This window comes from Antechinus flavipes, chromosome 2 (genome assembly GCF_016432865.1).
Source record: "Antechinus flavipes isolate AdamAnt ecotype Samford, QLD, Australia chromosome 2, AdamAnt_v2, whole genome shotgun sequence".
Lineage (NCBI taxonomy): Eukaryota > Metazoa > Chordata > Mammalia > Dasyuromorphia > Dasyuridae > Antechinus > Antechinus flavipes.
Genome location: NC_067399.1, coordinates 36,156,251 through 36,176,222, shown reverse-complemented (window position 1 = coordinate 36,176,222; position 19,972 = coordinate 36,156,251). Strand labels below are relative to the sequence as shown.

The following is a 19,972-nucleotide window of genomic DNA, read 5'->3' as shown; positions in this document are numbered from 1 at the left end:
GTGATATTGGGGGCTTCATGTTGACTCTTGACCAGGCCCAGAGCAGAAGGAATCCAGTCTGAGACCAGTGTGGCCCAGGTTAGAGAAATAACTATCTGGTCTCTATCATGGCGGCCCCCTGGGGCAGTGAGAGGATGGAGCGCTGGGCCTGGAATCCCCAAGACTCGTGTTCCTGAGTTCAAATGTAACCTCGGACACTTACTAGCCATGTGGCTCTGAACAAGTCACTTAATCCTGTTTGTCTCCATTTCCTCATCTGTGAGTGAGCTGGAGCAAGAAAGGGCAAAACCCTCTGGTATCTCTGCCAAGAAAACCCCCAGTGGGGTCACAGAGACTCAGACACAGTGAAAAACAGCAACAAGTTTCTGTCATTGCTGCAGAGAATTAGAGCAAAGCCTCCTCAAGGGAAACTTGGGCTCCACACAAGAGAAACTTCAAGGATATCAAGGCCACCTGAAATGTCAGCATTTCCCTGTAGGTGTTTCCTCTTCTTTCCCCTGGGTTTGTGCTCCCTCCCCTTGCCTTGGCTGTGCAGACAGTGCTTGTGATCACAAGTTAGAAAGGAGGGGACCCGGGGGACCAGAAAGGGGAAGCCCTGGGAGGTGAGAGCCTGCCCAGAGAGCAGGGGCTGCTCTGCCCTGGGGACATCGAGAAGGCACCTGCTGCTCTGAGCTGAGTCCCCTGGATGCACTGGGGAGGTTTTTGTTCGGGCCTGAAGCACTGTGGGAGAGGGGAGCTCCTAGACTGCTGACAGTAATAATGTGCAGCATCCTCAGGCTCCAGGCTGCTGATGGTGAGAGTGAAATCTGTCCCAGACCCACGGCCACTGAACCGGGCAGGGACCCCGGATGCCAGGCTGTTAGTATCATAGATGAGGAGCCTGGGGGCTTGGCCAGGTTTCTGCTGGTACCAGTGCAAGAAGCTAGTACCAAAAAGAGACACACTCTCACTGGCCTTGCAGCGGATGGTGACTCTCTCTCCTGGAGATGCAGACAAGGAGGCTGGAGACTGGGTCAGCACAATGGCTCCTTGGGAATCTGGGGAAGCAACAGAATTAGAGGAAGACATAAAAGTGAGAATGTCCAATCTAAAGAACATGAAGGAGACAATATTTCAGAGACCCCAGAAATCCCAAATGACCGACAAGTGGTTGTATTGGGCGCCAACGTGAGACAGAAACCACCTTTTCCACCGACCGCACAAGGTTTACAATCAGGGCTTTGGTCATGTTTCCCAGCCCCCATCTGCCCGTCTTTTGCCTCAGCGTGTGCCCCCATTGTATCAAGGAGCCGTCACTTTTACATCCCTGAAAACCTGGGACCTTCCCACCCCTTCCCTGCCCTCCTGGGCCTTACCCTGAGCCCAGAGCACCAGGAGCCAGAGCAGCTGCCATGGGGAGCTCATCCTGACCTTCAGAGACTGAGCAGAGAGCAGCCAGAGCCCTGAGGGGCAGGAAGGAGGGAGGAAGCTTTTATGTCCTGGGCAGGGCTCCCTGCGGCTCCCTTGGGCTCCAGATGCAAAAGAGCCCCAGGTGTGGGAGGAGCCTCCCCTCAGGGACCCCGGGAGCCCCAGGGAGTCCCCCTGGCTGAGCCTGGCTCTGGGGGAGGGGCCCCCTCTGCTCTGTCTCCAGGGGGAGACTCAGGACCAAGGGCAAGGTCATGTCTAGTGCCTCAGGATGATGGTGCAGCCGGTTCTGGACAAATGAAGGCAGTTTCTCTCTCTCCCCCAGGACTAGATTCCTCTTAACCCTGAGGGAGCTCCCAGCCCTGGGGAGGAGGCAGAGAGGGCCCGAGCTCCCAGCCCTGGGGAGGAGGCAGAGAGGGCCCGAGCTCCCAGCCTGGAGACCTGGGAGGTGCCTCCCTGATGCTGCTCCTGGACCTGCCCCACTGCCGCCCTCTGCTGGAGAAGGGGAGAACTCCAGGGGGCAGGGAAGGGTCTGGCTCAGACTGGACAGATCCTGGCCTGGGACCCCGGGAAAATCCCGGCAGAGCCTCATTCCCAGGGGAGGGGGTTTTGTCCGTCACTAGGTGACATCCCTGTGATCCTGCACATTGTGGAACAAGACGATGTCTCCTCCTGTCCCCCTTTCCCCCTTTTCCAGACCCGCCCGGGGGGTGAGGACCCTCACTAGAATCCATCCCCTTCCCTGCCTGTGACGCTTTCTGGAAACCTGGACCTGGGTGAATCTCTGGCCACATCTGGGGCTTCGGAGGAGGGGATTCCCGGCTCAGGGACAAGGAGACGCTCCCTGCCGGCCGATAATCTCTCCTCTCCTGGGCTGGGAGAGCCCCTATCTGATCCTCCAGGCCCCAGTCTCTCCTCTCTCAGTCAATCCAAAGCAAGTGGATCCGTGAGAAATGATGACTAAGGTAAGTGTGAAGCAGAATGCTTGTCCCGGGGATGCAAACGAGAAGCAGAAGCCATCGACCCCCCAGGGGCTCTCATTCTAAGGGAGATTGTCATAGATAATAAGCTGGTGAGAAGGGGGAGGAGGGAAGGGGGATGTCACTATCAGGGACTGAACGGCTCCAAGGTCTCATTGGATCATTTTAATTGTACTGGGAGGTAGGTGCCATTAGGGATAGAACTGATGGGAGCATTATCCCCATTTCACAGATGAGGAGACTGAGGCAGTCAGAGGTAAAGTGACAGGGTCAGGATTGCACATCTCTTAGATTCTGAGTCAGAATTTGAACTCGGGTTTCCTGAATCCAGGCTCAGGCTCCTTCTCTGCATCCTCCAGGACACATCATAAAGGGGTTAAAGCAGACCCTGATTTCTCCCGATGAGATCAGGTAAGAGGAGCTCCCAGGGACAATCCCCGCCCATGCAACGTGGCAGCTTCTCTCAGGCTGATTTTCCCGAGAAGTTTTCTTCACACTCAGGGGTCAAACAGGGGATCAGGAGCTCGGACATCGTTGGGCCAAAATCAGGCCTGACCCGGGTTTCTTGATTCTCAGGTCACCTCTGCCTGCTCTCCCCGGGGCCTCATGTAGTTATGTGTGTGTTTACATAGACACGTGTGTATGGGTTACATGTATGTGTGTGTCATTGCATGTGCTGCTCTCCCTGTTTCCCACCTGTGCCCTCTCTCTGTACCTTCTGTGCCATCTGTGCCTCTGTCGGCCTCTGCTTGGAGAGGAAACGGGCACAGAGAGAGACTGAATGTTCCCCTGACTCAGAGCCCCCGATTCCCAGCCCTTCTTATCCATCAGTGTGGGGGAGGCTGGGAAAGAAGGAGACGCCGGACATCTTCTTGTATCCCCTGATCTTCATCACAGACGCCGACCTGCACATCAGTCACTTTCTTGCTCCCTTGGGAGGGACTGAGGGGCCAGGTCTTACCCTCCTCTGTTGGGATGGAACTTTTTGAATGATCTACAAGTTACCTAGAAAAGCGGAACTCACCCTGACCCCATCGCTGCTCTTCAGCCCCTCCGCTTGTTCCTACCTTGAAAAAGTTAAAATAAATTCCTTCTCAGTCTCTTTGTCCGGGTTTTGCCTCATTAATCAGGGGGAAAACCCCAAGTATTCTCCTTCCAAAAGGGAGATGAGGGAGGAGGGAGACTCCCTGAGCCTCTTTTCGGGAACCGGGCCTGAGCCCACCAGGGAGAGTTGGGGAAAGTCTGTCAGCCTCGGGGGCCGGCCTGGCTAAGGGGCAGTTCTGCTGCTTTGTAGCAGGTGATTGTGATCACGTGACTGAACCTCTCTAATCATAGGACATAAAGAAATTTCAGAATCAGAAGGACTTGAAGAATGTACAGAATCTCAGCCTCTTTCCAATATATTACAGAACCCACAGCATTTGTTTCTTGATAAGAAGAACAAAAGCACCAGAAAAACTTTGTTCCTCAGGGACCAGATCAGCCTTCCCTCTTCCACACCGGTCCCAGAGGGATATTCACTAATTCTGATCCCATCACCCTCTTGCACAAACATCCCCCAGATTTATTTTTGTGTCTGGGATAAATCACACAATCCTCCCCCGACCCTGATTCTTTTCCACAAGGCGGCTCCCCCAGCACTCCCCAGGCTCAGGCCCCGTTCCCCAGCTCCGGGGCCTCTCTGCTCCAGCAAAGCCAGCCTGCTCAAGGCCCCAAGTAAGTCAGTTCTGAGGCAGCGATTTGGATTCCTTTCACTAAAGACATCCTCACCACGAAATTTTGCCCAGTGTTCATTCGCAATGAGAATTGATGAAGAGAACTGAAAGAGGAATAGCAGTCACAGACGCTCTTTTGTATTCTCCCAGGGTAACAGTAATAAAACATCAGAGCATGAAGCAATTGACAGAAACAGGATTTGCACATTTTATCTCAGCTCTGCAGAGAGCCTACAATTCCCTCAGAGTCTATAGGGAAAAGCCTGACCCGGGGCTGGGCCGGCCCTCTCGCTTGGTGGCCACCTTGTCCAGGTGCGGGAGCTCCAGGCTCCCCTGCTCCCAGTCAGCTCTGCCTGAGGGAGCAGCGTCCCTGGCTTCTCCAGTGTCAAGTCTGACCCCAAGACTGAGAAATCCATCTGAGGATCACATTTCAATCTTTGCTCAGAAAAGGAAAAACTCAAGCTCAGACCACCTAGTTTTATTGATCCCATGTCTGGGTAGTTTTTAATCTAAGATTTGGACGTAAGATCAAAAATCTCTCCCACAAGTAAAGTGATCCACTTGACTCCTACTGGATGAATAGGATTTAGTCTCCCCTTTGTCTGTAGTCTGGGGGGAAGCCCTTCCTCAGAACTCAGGGGCTGAGCAGCCTGAGGGTTTTGTCCGGGGCTGCAGCTCTCTGGGAGAGAGACATCATCGTGTTACCAAGAGGAGTCATTGCCTGCAAACTCTGCCTCTCTAGTACTGATGAGCAAAGGGAAATCCGTCCCAGACCCCCTGCCACTGAGTGGGGCTGGGACCCCAGAAAGCACAGAAGACAATTCATTGCTCAGGAGTTTGGGTGACAGTCCTAGCTCCTGCTGCTCCCACACTCTCCACTTATCAATGCCGGCATTGCCACAGATGGGACTCTGGGTCCTGGGGATACAGACGGGGAGCCTGGATCATCACATGACCCGAATAGGATTCTTGATGTGGGCAACTTGATCAAAAAGTCAATGGAATAAATTTTGTGAAGAACTGCACACAGTACAGAGAATGTCAGGCAAGATCACCCTTCCCTGAGAGTGGGTACTGTGTGGGAGATGTCAACCCCAGTAAATATAGGGGGAAAATATAGGGGAAAATCATACATATACACCATCTTTCTTGAATGTACTTCTAGGTAAGGAATCTTCCTGGTTCTGCTAAGCAGTATCTGCCTTTAGGCTGTCTAGTTCTAGGAAATGGGATTTTGGGACCAGGAAGCTGATGTTCAACTGATGAAAACCAGCTTGGCTGCAAAAGCCTCAGCCCCAGATACTCATTTCAGCCTCTTATTGGGATGGGAACATTGGAGTTCTAATTCCTGCTTCCTGACTCTTGTTTCCTCCTTCAGTTTTTCTCATTCCTTCTTCCTTAGGAGGCAGTTTAGAAGAGACCTCCATTTTTTTTTTGGAACAATACTTAACAGCAGTTCTCCCACCCTAACTTCAGAAAATATCTATGTTTCCAGTGGTAGACAGGTTCAAGCCCTAAGGGTCTCTGGTCATTTCACTGGAACACAGATCTGACCTTAGAACTCTCTTAAACAGTGACTGACATATGGAAAGTGATTAATCAATGTTTACTGACAGACTGACTGATGAAATTAATGGTTTCTCTTTACCTTTAAGGATAAATACAAACCACTCTATCATTTAAAGCCTTTAACATCTAGTTCCTCATTTCTATCCAGATTAATTGCACAATGCAGCCTGTATTCTATAATCCAAAATAAGTAGCTGTCTTACTCTCTACCACAAATGCCATTTCATCTCCTGACTCCAGACCTTTACCCGGTTTGGGCCCATTCCTGAAATGTACAACACAAATGGCTGTATGAATCCCCAGCATTCTCTAAATCTGAGCTCCAGCATCTGCTTTTAGAGGAGAGCTGCTTCCCTGACTGTCCATGTCCATGTCCAAGACTGATGATTATTTGCTCTAAGTTTATAAATTGTTAGCAAGATAAACAAGAGAGTAGACCTCCCCACTCTTTTCTGCCCTCAAGAATTTACAATATCCCTCTAAAATATTCCAAGATACCTCACTGATATCTTTATTTCTGTGTATTCAGACATCCTGTCTCTGAGTTTTTAGGATTTATGGCCTTCCCCAACCTGACAGAAGTTTTCCTGCGCTTCTTACCCCTTCCTTTGTTTAGAGAAAAGGTATTTAAGAAGTTGGGGGTCTCCCATTCATCATTGGAGGCTGGATGCTGGACGCTGGATTCTTTGAGATGACAGTCTCCTCCAGCCCTGGGACCAACATGGATTCCTTGGTTTCAGTATATCTTTATTTCTGTCTGACTGGATAATTTGAGATGAGAGTCCTGTCCAGTCAATTAAACTCTCCACTTAATATTAAAAACTCTCTAATCTCTCTCCTGCCTCATTTTCTCCAGTATTACAGGAACAAAAATGACATCTATATGATGAGATGTATAACGTACACTATAGCCTACAGGGATGATCAGACCAATGGGATCTCAGAAGGCTCTATAACAAGTAAGGCACAAATGGTGGATATGAACATTTAGAAGAGAGATGTCTCTACATTTTTACATCTCATGTTTCCATTGAGCTACTGCAATTCTGTGTCTCTCACAGAGAACAGCATTTTCTTTTTTCCAGGTACACCCTGCTGGAAGATCTGGGACCAGTGTCTCCCATGTCTCATCATTGATACCAAATTTCTACAAAGTTACCTTGTGAATGTCCTTGTATTATTTCTTCAGATCTCAATTTAAGCATTTGTCTTGTGTGACTTTTCCCTAAAATAGACTGTAAGCAAATGTGTTTTTGTCATTCAAACAACATGGCCCACCCATTGGGTTGTGTCCTCTGCAATTCAGTGAGAGTGTTGCCAGTTCTGCCCAAGAAAGGAGCTCATTACTCTATCTTCTCAGATGATTCTCAGAATCTTCCTAAGACAATTCAGAAGGAAGGAGTTCCATTTTCTGGTGGGATGCTGGTAGACTCTCCATGGCCCAGACACAGCAATGAAGTGAGCCCAGCGGCTCTGCAGACTTTCACTTCGGTTCGCAGCCTCATCCCCTTCCTATTTCTCATTCTCTTTCCTTCAGAGTTTCCCAGGCAATGAGCTAGGACTGGCAATGCATGTGTCAATCTCATCATCTAGTTCTGTATCTCAGAAAAACACAGTGGCGCGGAATGATTTTATCCACTGTTCAAAACTTCAACATTTGCTGTAAGAAATGATTCCATGTATGTAAGGTGTGGGAAGGAAGGGAGATTTACTGTTTCCTAGTGTCAATGGCCGTGTCAATAATAAAATAATGAAACATGAGAGAATAAAGGAAAAAAATAGTGTGGGTCATACCTTTTGGCTAAAGGGGTAATTTAAGTGAAGCTGGGTTGCTCAAAGGCATCATTCTCACTCTCTCTTCAGAAGTCATCAGACTAAATGGCAAAAGAAAAGGTCAAGTTGACTGTCAGTGGTTTGGATCAGCAGTTTTCTTGATTAACCAAGCTCTGTAAGTCCAGGGGTCCTTAAACTATGGCCCGCGGGCCAGATGCTGCAGCAGATGATGTTTATCCCCCTGACCCAGGGTTATGAAGTTTATTTAAAGGCCCACAAAACAAAGTTTTTGTTTTTACTAATGTCCGGCCCTCCAACAGTCTGAAGGACAGTGAACTGGCCCCCGATTTAAAAAGTTTGAGGACCCTTGCCAAGCTCTCCCCAGCAACTGCCTGAGTCACCAATAGGAAGACCCATTCTTCCAAGGAAGTTTTTATTTATTCAGACAAACATCCTCCTAAGTGAGCAGTGGGTTTCAAATGGATCTGTTAGACTGACTGGTTGGTCAAGATGGTTCAGCTTCTTGGAGCCACGGGTGAGAGTTTGGGGGGCACATGGGACACCAAGAATGCAAAGGAGTCCTGAGAAATATACTGAGCAGCTCTCACACCAGAGGTCCGAGTCTTCCCTCAACAACCAACAGGACCTAGCGGTTGTATTAGTTACTGTGTTCAAGCTGTTCTAAATTTGCACCTAAAAGGTTATGATAAGGTACCTACAGATTATGGTAAAGATCTTATAGAAGCAGCCATAGATAAAGGAAACAAAGGAGACAAAGGTCCTTCATTAATCAAACATAAGCCTGTTTTATTTACCAGGAGTCTGGGTGACTGTCCTGCTTCCTGCTGGTACCAAGTTCTCCACTTGCCAATATCGGACCTGGCACTGACACTGGTGGGGACGCTTTGTCCTGGGTCACAGACAGGGAGACTGGATCATCCCATGACCTGCACAGGATTCTTGATGTGAGAAATATGTCCAAAAAGTCAGGGAAATAAAATTTGTGAAGAACTACACACAGTACAGAGAATGTCAGGTAAGATCACCCTTCCCTGACTGTGGGTGTCACGTGTGAGATGTCAATCCCAGTGAATATAGGAGACAGTTATAAACACACACACAACCTCTCTGGAATACATTTCTAGGTAAGGAAGCTTCTTTGCTCTACAAAATAGTATCAGCCTTGGGACTGTGTAGTTCTAGGTGATAGGATGCTGGGACCAGGGAGTGAATGGTCAGTTGTTGAAAACCAGTTTGGCTGTGAGAGCCTCAGCCCCAGATCCTCATTTCAGGCTCTTCTTGGGCTGGCACCTGTAGATGGCACCTCCAATGTTCTCTTTTTGTTTTTAAGATAAAAGACAAACCACTCTGTCCTTTAAAGCCTTTACCATCTAGCTCATCATCCAGATTAATTACACAATGCATGTCTTTGTTCTATAATCCAAACTAAACAGCTGTCAATCTCCATAACAAAGGATGTTTCATCTCCTGACTCCAGGTCTTTACCCAGGGTGGGCCCCATTAGTCAACTGTACTCTGTAGATGCCTGACTCTGAGAATCCCCAGGATTCTATTAATCTGAGTTCAAGCCCCCGCATTTAGGGGAGAGCTCATTTCCCCGACTGCCCAAGTCTCACCTGCCCTGAAAAGTAAAATTGTATTTTATAGACTTCCCTGTGCAGACTCTGACACCTTTATTTCATGTGAGAATATTCTGACACATAAGAAATTTCAATGAAAGAAATTCACTGTTAGCAGTTGTTTATGCTTCTTGCAAGCCCACTCCTGGGATAGGGAGAATGAGGCTAAAGGAGAGAATCTGGGAACATTGTGAGGCCTGAAGCCATCAGTGATCTGAGTCTCAGAGCTGAGCAGATCCCCTCTTCTTTCCAGTGCCTAAGGCTGACCAGAAAATCTCAAGTAGCAGTGAAACCCTGTGTGGGCCCTTGGTCCTGAAGGCAATGGACAAGGCTTTGGGCCTTCCTACCACCAGGAGATCCCTTGGGGCAGAGAATCCAGACAGAGACCCCAGCAGAGACAGCAGGGAGGGGGCTCCAACCTGCCCCCTACTCTCCTGGGAACTCCCCCAAGGTCTGATGGGAAATACACTCCAACCCCCACACATGAGCCTAAGAAAGTCAATGAGGGCCTGGTGCTCCAGATGCAAATAATGAGATAATGAGACTCAAACTCGGGGAGACTGGGTGATATTGGGGCCCTCCCTTTGTCTCTTCTCCAGGCCCAGGGCAGAAGGAACCAGCCTGGGAGACCATGTGTCCTGGGCTGGAGAAAAAGCAATCTGTTCTCTATCATGGCAGCCCCACGGGGCAGTGAGAGGATGGAGCACTGGGCCTGGAATCCCCATGACTCCCGTTTCTGAGTTTAATCTAACCTTGGACACTTACTATCCATGTGGCTCTGAACAAGTCACTCACTCCTGTTTGCCTCCATTTGTTTGTCTGAAATAAGCTGGAGGAGGAAATGGCAAAGCTCCAGTGTCTGTGACAAGAAAATTCTGAGTAGGGTCACGAGACTCAGACATGGCTGAAGAACAGCAGCAAGATACACCTGCCATTGCTACAGAGAATGGTGGCAAAACCTGCTCAGCGGGAACGTGGGCTCCCAACCAGAGAAAGAAACTCATTACTTTGGGGCAAAGATATCAAGGGGACCTGAAATGTCAGCATTTCCCTGTAGGGACTTTTCTCTCCATTTTTCAGGAGCTGTGCTGCCTCCCCTCGGCCTTGGCTGTGCAGACAGGGCTTGTGATCACAAGTTAGAAAGGAGGGGACCCGGGAGGACCAGAAAGGGGAAGCCCTGGGAGGTGAGAGCCTGCCCAGAGAGCAGGGGCTGCTCTGCCCTGGGGACCCCGAGGAGGCACCTGCTGCTCTGAGCTGAGTCCCCTGGATGCACTGGGGAGGTTTTTGTTCGGGCCTGAAACACTGTGGGAGAGGGGAGCTCCAACCCTGCTGACAGTAATAATGTGCAGCATCCTCAGGCTCCAGGCTGCTGATGGTGAGGGTGAAATCTGTACCATACCCACTGCCACTGAACCGGGCAGGGACCCCAGATGCCAGGTTAGAAGCACCATAGATGAGGAGCCTGGGGGCTTGACCAGGTTTCTGCTGGTACCAGTTTAAGTAGCTATAACTAGAACTAGATACACTCTGACTGGCCTTGCAGCTGATGGTGACTGTCTCCCCTGGAGATCCGGACAAGGAGGCTGGAGACTGGGTCAGCACAATGGCTCCTCGGGAATCTGGGGAAGCAACAGAATTAGAGGAAGACAGAAATGTGGGAATGTACAATCTAAAGAACATGAAGGAGACACTTTTCTGGAGACCCAGAAATCCCAAGTGACCGACAAATGCTTGTATTGAATGTCAACGTGAGACAGAAACCACCTTTTCCACAGACCGCACAAGGTTTACAAGCAGGGCTTTGGTCATGTTTTTCGGCCTCCATCTGCCCGTCTTGTGCCCCAGCGTGTGCCCCCATTGTATCAAGGAGCCGTCACTTTTACATCCCTGAAAACCTGGGACCTTCCCACCCCTTCCCTGCCCTCCTGGGCCTTACCCTGAGCCCAGAGCACCAAGAGCCAGAGCAGCTGCCATGGGGAGCTCATCCTGGCCTTCAGAGACTGAGCAGAGAGCAGCCAGAGCCCTGAGGGGCAGGAAGGAGGGAGGAAGCTTTTATGTCCTGGGCAGGGCTCCCTGCGGCTCCCTTGAGGCTCCAGATGCAAAAGAGCCCCAGGTGTGGGAGGAGCCTCCCCTCAGGGACCCCGGGAGCCCCAGGGAGTCCCCCTGGCTGAGCCTGGCTCTGGGGGAGGGGCCCCCTCTGCTCTGTCCCCAGGGGGAGACTCAGGACCAAGGGCAAGGTCATGTCTAGTGCCTCAGGATGATGGTGCAGCCGGTTCTGGACAAATGAAGGCAGTTTCTCTCCCTCCCCCAGGACTAGATTCCCCTTAACCCTGAGGGAGCTCCCAGCCCTGGGGAGGAGGCAGAGAGGGCCCGAGCTCCCAGCCTGGAGACCTGGGAGGTGCCTCCCTGATGCTGCTCCTGGGCCTGCCCCACTGCCTCCCTCTGCTGGAGAAGGGGAGAGCTCCAGGGGGCAGGGAGGGGGTCTGGCTCAGACTGGACAGATCCTGGCCTGGGACCAGGGAAAAGCCTGTTCGAGCCTGGCTCCTGGTCAATGGGCTTTGTCAGTCACTGGGGGATCCTGCCCCTGTCTGAGGCCTGTGGGGAAGAGCATTCGGTCTGTCCTTGTCCCCATTTCCCATCCTGACACGCCCTGGAGGCTCTGAAGGTTTCTAGAAATGAGGCTCTGGGCAAAGAGGGCTCAGGGGGAGCTCTGATGGGAGCGTAACTAGCTCAGAAACAGGGACGAGAAGCCTGGGCGTCATTCACTTCTACCCTGGGCGATTACAACAGTCCCTGTCTGATCCCCCGCCTCCAGGCTCTCCTCTCGCCACTCAATCTATAGTGAAAAAATAACAGTAAAAACCATTCCTGTTATATCTATGTTTAAAAACCCATTTTTCTAATTAAAGATAAAAAGAATTGTTAATGCTTTTCTAGTTTGAACTTCAAATTCTCCCTCTCACTCTTCTCCCCACTCACTGAGAAGTCCAGCAATATGACTCAGGTTATACGTGTGCAATAATGCTAAACATGTTTTAGCAATAATCATGGTGGGAAAGGAAAAATAGACATAAAACAAAAATTAAATAAAACATTACACATTTAGCTAAATTCAAAAATCTCAGCTGAATAACAAGTCTTATTATGTTATGCACAAAATTATATGCTAAGTGATGGGAAAAGAAATGGAAAAATAGAGACATTCTATGTTCCATAGATCCTCTTAACTTAAAGGGAAATGCAAAATAATAATCTTTTCCATTATTATTATAATACAGTTAGCATTTATTGACTGTCTTAAAATTTGTAAAGTACAGTAACATTTTATCTCATTTTTTCTTTATAATTTTGGTGGGAGCTAATAGCTATTGGCTAATATCACTGATATCACCATAGATTTATGGAAATTTATAAAGGAATTATAGCCATTTTATAGATAAAGAAATTGAGACAGTCAAAGTAAGTGACATGGTGAGGGCTTCACAGGTAATAAATGTCTGAGACATTGTTGAAACTTTCCTGAATCCAGGTCCAGAATCCATTCATCGAACCAATTATATATTAATGTATCAATGAATATTGATATCCGTTTCATTAGATCTGGCTTAGTGTGAGTAGCTTCCCATGACAAATTTCAACCCATGCAACTTAGCATCTTCCCTATGCATGTAGTCCTAGAGAGCTGTCTTTAGCACGCACATGTCAATAAATCATACAAAAATACATATTATTCATTTGACTTAAACTCCATTTAAAATCCAGGAAGTCCTTTACACTCTGGGGAGCCAAAGGACTTTTCAGAAGGCCCATTAAGATAGAAAAGCCTCACTTTGCAGCTGTCTCATTCAGGGCTCAGGATACTCTTTCTACTGGTCTTCAGGGAGCAGGATGAGCTCTCTGTAGAGGACTGAAACTCTGACAAGGTGTACTTGAATCAGACAGCAGAGCCCTTAAAGCTAATTACCCATTCCATGTGAGATAATTGTTCTATAAGGATATACTTAGATGAGATGATGATGTGATGGCTCTCCTCACCATTGGCGCTTGCTGAATGTGTGGTGGTGAGATAATTGCAGGCAAAGATTGGAGGGCTGAGGGAGAGAGGTCAGGGTCACTTGGCTGCAGGACGAGGAGGAGAGAGACTGGAGACTCCGGACTCCAGAATCCAGGATATATCTTTGGCAAGCGGTGTGGCAGCTTACCTGCTTCCTTCACTTCTCCCCCTAAAGACCAAGGACTTTGATCCAGATTCTGAGTGATCCTGAAACCCTCCACTTCCCAAGATAAGAACCAATAGGAAACTGGATGGATTTATAAGAAAATCTGGTTTGAGGGTCAAGTTCCTACAATGTTCTCCATCCAGGAGGTGAAACAGCTCAGGCCCAGCACAAGCTGGCAGATCTCGGTGTACACAGTCATGGGCTGGAGTAGATGCACTTCAAATTCCTTGGGAAAGAGCAGGCACGTCCCCTCATTACAGCAAATATAGTGAATGCTGCTTCTTGGGGACTTCAGTGACTTCCACAATGTTCTTGTTTATTCATAGTGCTTGGACATTACATGTGTTGCTGTACTTCTAATTGTTTTGACTTCCTAGATTCTCAAGTAGTTACTGTGCTGACTCAGTCTCCAGCCTTATTGTCCAAATCTCCAGGAGACAGACAATCTAATGGAAAAAGAGAAAGAGAGAGAGACAGACAGACAGACAGATGGAAAGAGACAGGCAGACAAACAGAAAAAAAAGTCACCATTAATAGCACCCAAAGTCTACTAGACAGGGAGAGTAAAGACCTCTTACACTGTCTCGGCAGAGAACTAGTCTAGCCCCGAAATGCCTGATATATTAGACTTCTTTCTTACAATCTGAAACATGGACTGTGAAAGTTCTAGATTTTCTCACTCATACAGAGACATGACTGTGGCCTCCCATGATTTTTCAACATCTTACACAAGCCTGTATGGGGGATTTAGTTCTGTCAGTTCCAGGGAGCAAGTGCTCGCTTGGTAAGATCAGTCTCTTCCCTCTGCTCGGCCACATATCTCTGGGAGACTCTCCTGTCCCTCGGCCCCCTCCTCTTTCCCAAAGTCCCTTTAACATTCACAAACCTCAGATACAGAGACAAGGCAGGGTCCAGGGAGAATTGATGTGGGGAGATAGGGAGAAAGCAAGTATGACAGAATTTTCTGTGTTCAATCCTGTGATTCATGTTTCTGTGTTCAAGCCTAAGTTCTTTTGGGGGAAGTTCTTCTCCAGTTCTGTGCAGTAATGCCAAAGAACAAGCTTCCTCTCGCCAGTCCTGGCAGAATGCAGAAGCCAAAGTTCTCTCAGGACCCCGGAGACCTGAGCTCCTGGGAGACATGATGATGTCACTCTTATCCCCTGAGAGAGGCTCTTTGTTCAGTAAGTGACAGGGCTCTAATTTGACACTGTCCCCTAACCCAGGTGTTCTTTCTTCATGGAGTGAAAAAACAGTCAAAAGACTTTGGTACATGAACTTGTTCCTTCTTCTTTCCAACAAAAAGGAGTGGCTGAGATTCCTGGGGGCACAAAAGGGAATGTCTCCATATTCCTGATTCTCAAGCACAGTATTAGGTCACTGGGGCTCCATGTGTAAACTAACCCTTCTGCACAAGAAATCATGTCATCCCATCAGAGAAACAATGAACCCATAATGGACGTCCCATCATTGTCATGTCTTATTTGCTTATTCTGGGGGTGAGAAATACACACTTACACGTTCCCATTAAAAGGCGGATCCTCCAGTGTGGTTTGTTTCCTAGTCCAGACACTAACAAAACACCCACTAGGGCCTACATGATGCCGCTTCATCTTTAGAATTCTCCAGAATTCTGGAGACAAGGAAAATACCTCCGGAGAGTGTTGTGTGGGACGTGCCCAAGCTCTTTTTTTTTTTTTTTAATCTGATCTTGTTTGCTCTAAAACTGGAAAAAGGCCTTTCCTACATTAGTGCCCTTGAAAGGAGAAGGAACAAAAGTAGTTCTTCCCTCGTAGCATAAATCACTTCTAGAGGATCAGAAATGGTTACTCTACTAGATGTTTTCTCCCTAAACATCCTGGATCACATGTCCAAGGACATGTGAACATGAGTCTAAGGACAGAAGTCTGTGTAGTTCAACCCTCTTTGATAAAATAAACCTGGGAGTAGCTGCTGTAAGTCTGAGCTTTAGAGACAAATCCAATCCATCCAATTTTCTGTTGTGTAAAGCTAGAAATGTCAGGCTGGCTGGGCTGAAATGAGAAAGTATGACAGGAGACATAGTGGGCTGAGCCCAGCTAAGGCCTGTACGAACAAAGAGGAAGGAGTTCTCTGCCCTGCTGACTCTGGACAAAGCAGCTATTGGCCCAGACTGAAGCACCTGAGCTGCCCTGGGAAGGTTTGGTTTAAGACTGTAATGCAGTGGGACCCTTCTATCATCCTATAGAAAATAAGCATCCCCAGCATGCTCAGGCTTTAGGCTGCTCGTGGGGAGAGAAAAGTCTGTCCCAGACCCACTGCCCCTCAGGTGAGCAGCGACCCCAGACGAGGCCAAAAGCCCTAGGAATGTAAGAAACTTATTCTTTCACAATAAAGAGTTATTCAAGCCCTCATTGGACCACAGCTGAGAGGTGACTTTGTCTCCTGGAGACACAGGCAGGGGGCCACAGCCTGGGTCAGCACCAGGACTCCTTTGGCATCTACCCAGAAAAAGAAAAAAAAAAAAAAAAAGTTAGCCAGGCTTTAATGACTTTCAAGTAAAAGCAGTTGAAGTCATATAAGGGGCTGCAAATAAAGAACATTCTCCTGGGGACAGCTAGGTGGCGCAGTGGAGAGAGCACCAGGACAGGAGGACCTGAGTTCAAATCTAATCTCAGACACTTAACACCTCTTAGCTGTGTAAACTTGGGCAAGTTACTTAATCCCAATTGCCTCAGCAAAAAAAAAAAAAAGAAAGAAAGAAAGAACATTGTCCTAAATATGAATATTTCCTAGTCTGGCAAATATGCTCTGCAGGGAGAATGAAATCACAAGAATGATCCCATGATCCCTCTGCATGAGCTGACTTCCTTCCTTGGGAGCCAGAGGAGACAAAGGAGCTGAGCCGGCAGCACATGTTCATGCTCTGTGCTGTCCAGGGCTGATGCTTTCAAAGGCAGAACCCAGGACTCCTTGCAGCAGGAGAGGGCATGTGAATTTGTCCCACGGTGGGGGAGGTTCTAGGCTTCCAGCTACAGAGCTCTCTTGTCTCTAAAACTCGGAGACTTACAACAGCTCCTCCCAGGGATATCTTACCCTGGTAGGGTTGAACTACACAATCAGTCTCAGGAATATTTGTTTTCCCCTGTGGCCAATGGCACAGTTTTCCCCAATGACACAGACCTACTCAGCTTTCTAGCTCTGCTACTGCTTCAGGTTTGGAGGGAGAGATACAGAGAGAGACAGAGACAGAGAGGGAGAGACAGAGGACACAGAAACAGGAGAGAGCCTCTGGTTATATGATTTCTTTAAGTTAAAAAAAAAACAAAGAAATTTCACTTTCATCAGAATTATAATTACATGAGGGGTCAGGGGTGACAATTTGGGCTCCATTCCAAAGTAGAAATATTTGGGAATATGCTCCTTTCTAAGGGTAAATAATATGTAATACCATGAAGTTCCACAAGTTTTATGGGCCTGCCTGCTACGCGGAAGATTGCTATCTTGCCCTATCTATTAGTTGTGGAGGACGTGCCCACTATCACTGAGGTGAGCAAAACCTCCAGAATGCACATAAAAGATTTCACTGATCAGTGACTGTCCTAGTTCCTGCTGGTACCAGGGAACTTGCCAATGTTACAACTGCCATTGCCACTGATGGGGATTCTGTTTCCTGGGACCACAGACAGGGAGACTGGATCATTGCATGACCCACATGGGATTCTTGATGTGGGAAACATGACCAAAAAGTCAGTGGAATAAATTTTGTGAAGAACTACATACAGTACAGAGAATGTCAGGTAAGATTACCCTTCCCTGATTGTGGATATTGTGTGTGTGATGTCAATCCCAGCCAATACAGTAGACAATCACACACACACGCAACTTCTATTGAATACATTTCTAGGCAAGGAAGCTTCTTTGCTCTGCTAAGCAGTATCAGCCTTTGGACTGTCTAGTTCTAGCAGATGGGATGCTGGGACCAGGAAACAGGTGTTCAAATGATGAAAACCAGCTTGGCTGCAAGAGCCTCAGCCCCAGATGCTCATTTCAGCCTCTTCTTGGGATGGGACCATTGGAGTTCTGCTTCTTACTTCCTCCTGCAATCTTTCTCATTTCTTCTACCTAGGGAGGCAATTTAGAAGAGATCTCCATTTTACTAGAACAAAGCTTAAGAGGGCAGTCTCCCTACCCCAGGCTCAGAAAGTATCTGTTTCAAACAATAGAGAGGTTCAAGTCCTAAGGGTCTGTTATGTTAATTAAGGAAAGGTTCAGATTCACTCCTATAAATGATACTTTCTGACTCAGTTAAAACGAAAGTAAAATTTACTTATACAATACATGGAATAGATTGCCTACAATAACAACCAATACAGTAAATAATACATAAAAGACAAAGAAAAAGGAGAACTATGATTAGAATAGTCTGGAGGAGCGCCATCTCTAAGTTGCAATTCTTAAGTTGCAGCAGTCTGGGGAACCCCGAATAAACAGCCTTTGAGTCCTGAAGGGGGAGAGATCCCAGGCAGAAAGATTATCTCCATGGCTGAGGTTCCACCTACGATGAAAACTGGCCTGAATTTATAGTGTTTGAAAACAAAGTCGGCACAGAGCCAACTTGCTTATATATAGAAAGTTAGGTATAGGAGAAGGAAATGCCAGATGGGCTTCCAAGATATGACTTGATTAACATAGATGTCAGGGAGGGGCCCAACCCTCCCTGACATCCATTGTGTCCCACGGAGTGGTTAGTTCCTGGGATTGTGGAAGTGAAGCCAAACACATGTGGCATATTCCCGGTCTCACAGGGTTAAAGAAAGGCTAGGTTCCCATGGAGTCACATTGTTGAAATTGTTTGAAATGAACTTACTAATGAGAAGGCATTTCTTATTCATTTGGCCTTAAGTTCATGAGAAGCATAAGAGGACATGACTGGGGGGTGAAATTAGAATAAATATTTTCTTTTTAGAATACATATAACAGTTACATAGACATAAGGATAATAAAAAGATTAACAATAATAATATGGGAATAGCTAAACTATTAAAATATGAGGTAGCACTTTTAGGTTTAAATAAAAAATCATACCAATGATGATTAGTATCAGAAGTAACTAAATGTGAGGCCTCGAGCAGCTGTCCTGGCACTATATGAGTCTGAATTCGATGTTCATTCAAGGCGCGCTGATGAGCCTGTAATAGTCGCTTCAGGACATGAGATTGATTCAGAATATTAATTAAAGGTTGCAAAGACAAAGAGGTATGGGAAAGAGGTAACAATTTGGGTGCCCACGTCACATTCTGTATCACATCAGTGTCTGGGAAAAAATAGAAATCATCACCCTGCCAGTGTAACAAGGAAACATCAGTTAAACAGCCAGAATAAGGAGGCTGAGAAACAGAGGCTAGATCAGTAGCATTATTAGATACAAGACATGTATGTTGGGCAGAAACTTCATACAGCACAGAAAAATTGTTTGAAGATAGAGAGTTAGATCACAAAGATTAGAAGAATGTGGGAGAAGGCAGGGCTCCATCTGCTGGGTCATCATCCCACATATTCTGCCCTTATCGGTGGGTACACAGTCAGCTCAGGTGTGAGTTACATTATTACGACCTGTAGTTACTTTGTATGTGAGGTTACAAAATAATCGTGCAGGACAAAAGGAATAGCATGAAATTGACACATAACAGTCCATCATGCACTTGGTAACATACAATCGCTCCCGTGCACCAGTGAGGGGTGCACTGTGCATTCTCAGGTTTAAGCTTTCTCCACATGTTATGTTGGGGGAATATTTGATCTCATATACGTGTGTCTCCTTCTTGTAGGAGACGTTGAGCATTCTCCTTTTGGATCAAGGTATACATATTTTGGAGAGAACATTTAGTCCAACTGAATAATTGGGTAACATTGTTATCAGAGTGTAAATTGGGCTAATGTACTGTCATCGAATACATGCAGAAATTGGCCTTGGTAGTTTAAAGGATTTTGGTGTGGTAGGATCGTTGTGGGTAACCATTGTGCATTAACAGTTAAGGCTGAGATACAGCACTGCGCAGTCTGCTGGCCAAGGTCTCAAGATCTATGGAATTAACTATATCCAAACCAGTTCCTGCCCCATCAAGCAAAGTATCATACCAAGCTCTTCTCCTTCTGTTGCATAAGGACAAGGGAGGAAAAGTAACATTATAGTGGAATACTATTTTGTGTTGTGAAGTGGAAGTATTGGTACAAATTTTAGGAATTCTTACAATGGATGGAGGATGTTTTTCAGGGTCTTTATCCCATACCATTTTCATAAAATTCCAATATGGTCTTCCAGTCCTTTCTTTAGAAATATAAATTGTAGATCCATTTTGACACATAAAATATTGATTATTATGTGGTGGGAAGGAATAATTGAAATATGTACTTTGAGTAACAGTAAAATTACATGACATCATAGCAGATACAACAGTATTTCTATGTGTAGGAAAAGTAATAAAATTGAGATAAGAAAAACAACATAATAGTGTTATGTTAGCCTTAGGTATAACTGTAATAGTCCCATTGGTTTGATTAGATCTAAAGATTCTAAACACAGGTCTTGAAGTCACCAAAAGGAAGATCCGTCAGGTAAAATCCAGGTTCCTATTTGACACAGGGGTGTATTGGGACACATAAATCCATCTTGAAACCTCTGAGTTTTGTTA

The 19,972-nt window shown here is 46.9% G+C and overlaps 1 gene segment (V, D, J or C); it reads right to left on the bottom strand.

Annotated features, from left to right (window-relative positions):
• LOC127546354 (immunoglobulin kappa variable 3-11-like) overlaps positions 1 to 19,972 on the bottom strand; it is a 64,702-nt gene that overhangs the window by 35,456 nt on the left and 9,274 nt on the right. The window contains 1 exon segment of the V gene segment in view: positions 660 to 1,037. Within this exon segment, the coding sequence occupies positions 660 to 1,037 (378 nt within the window).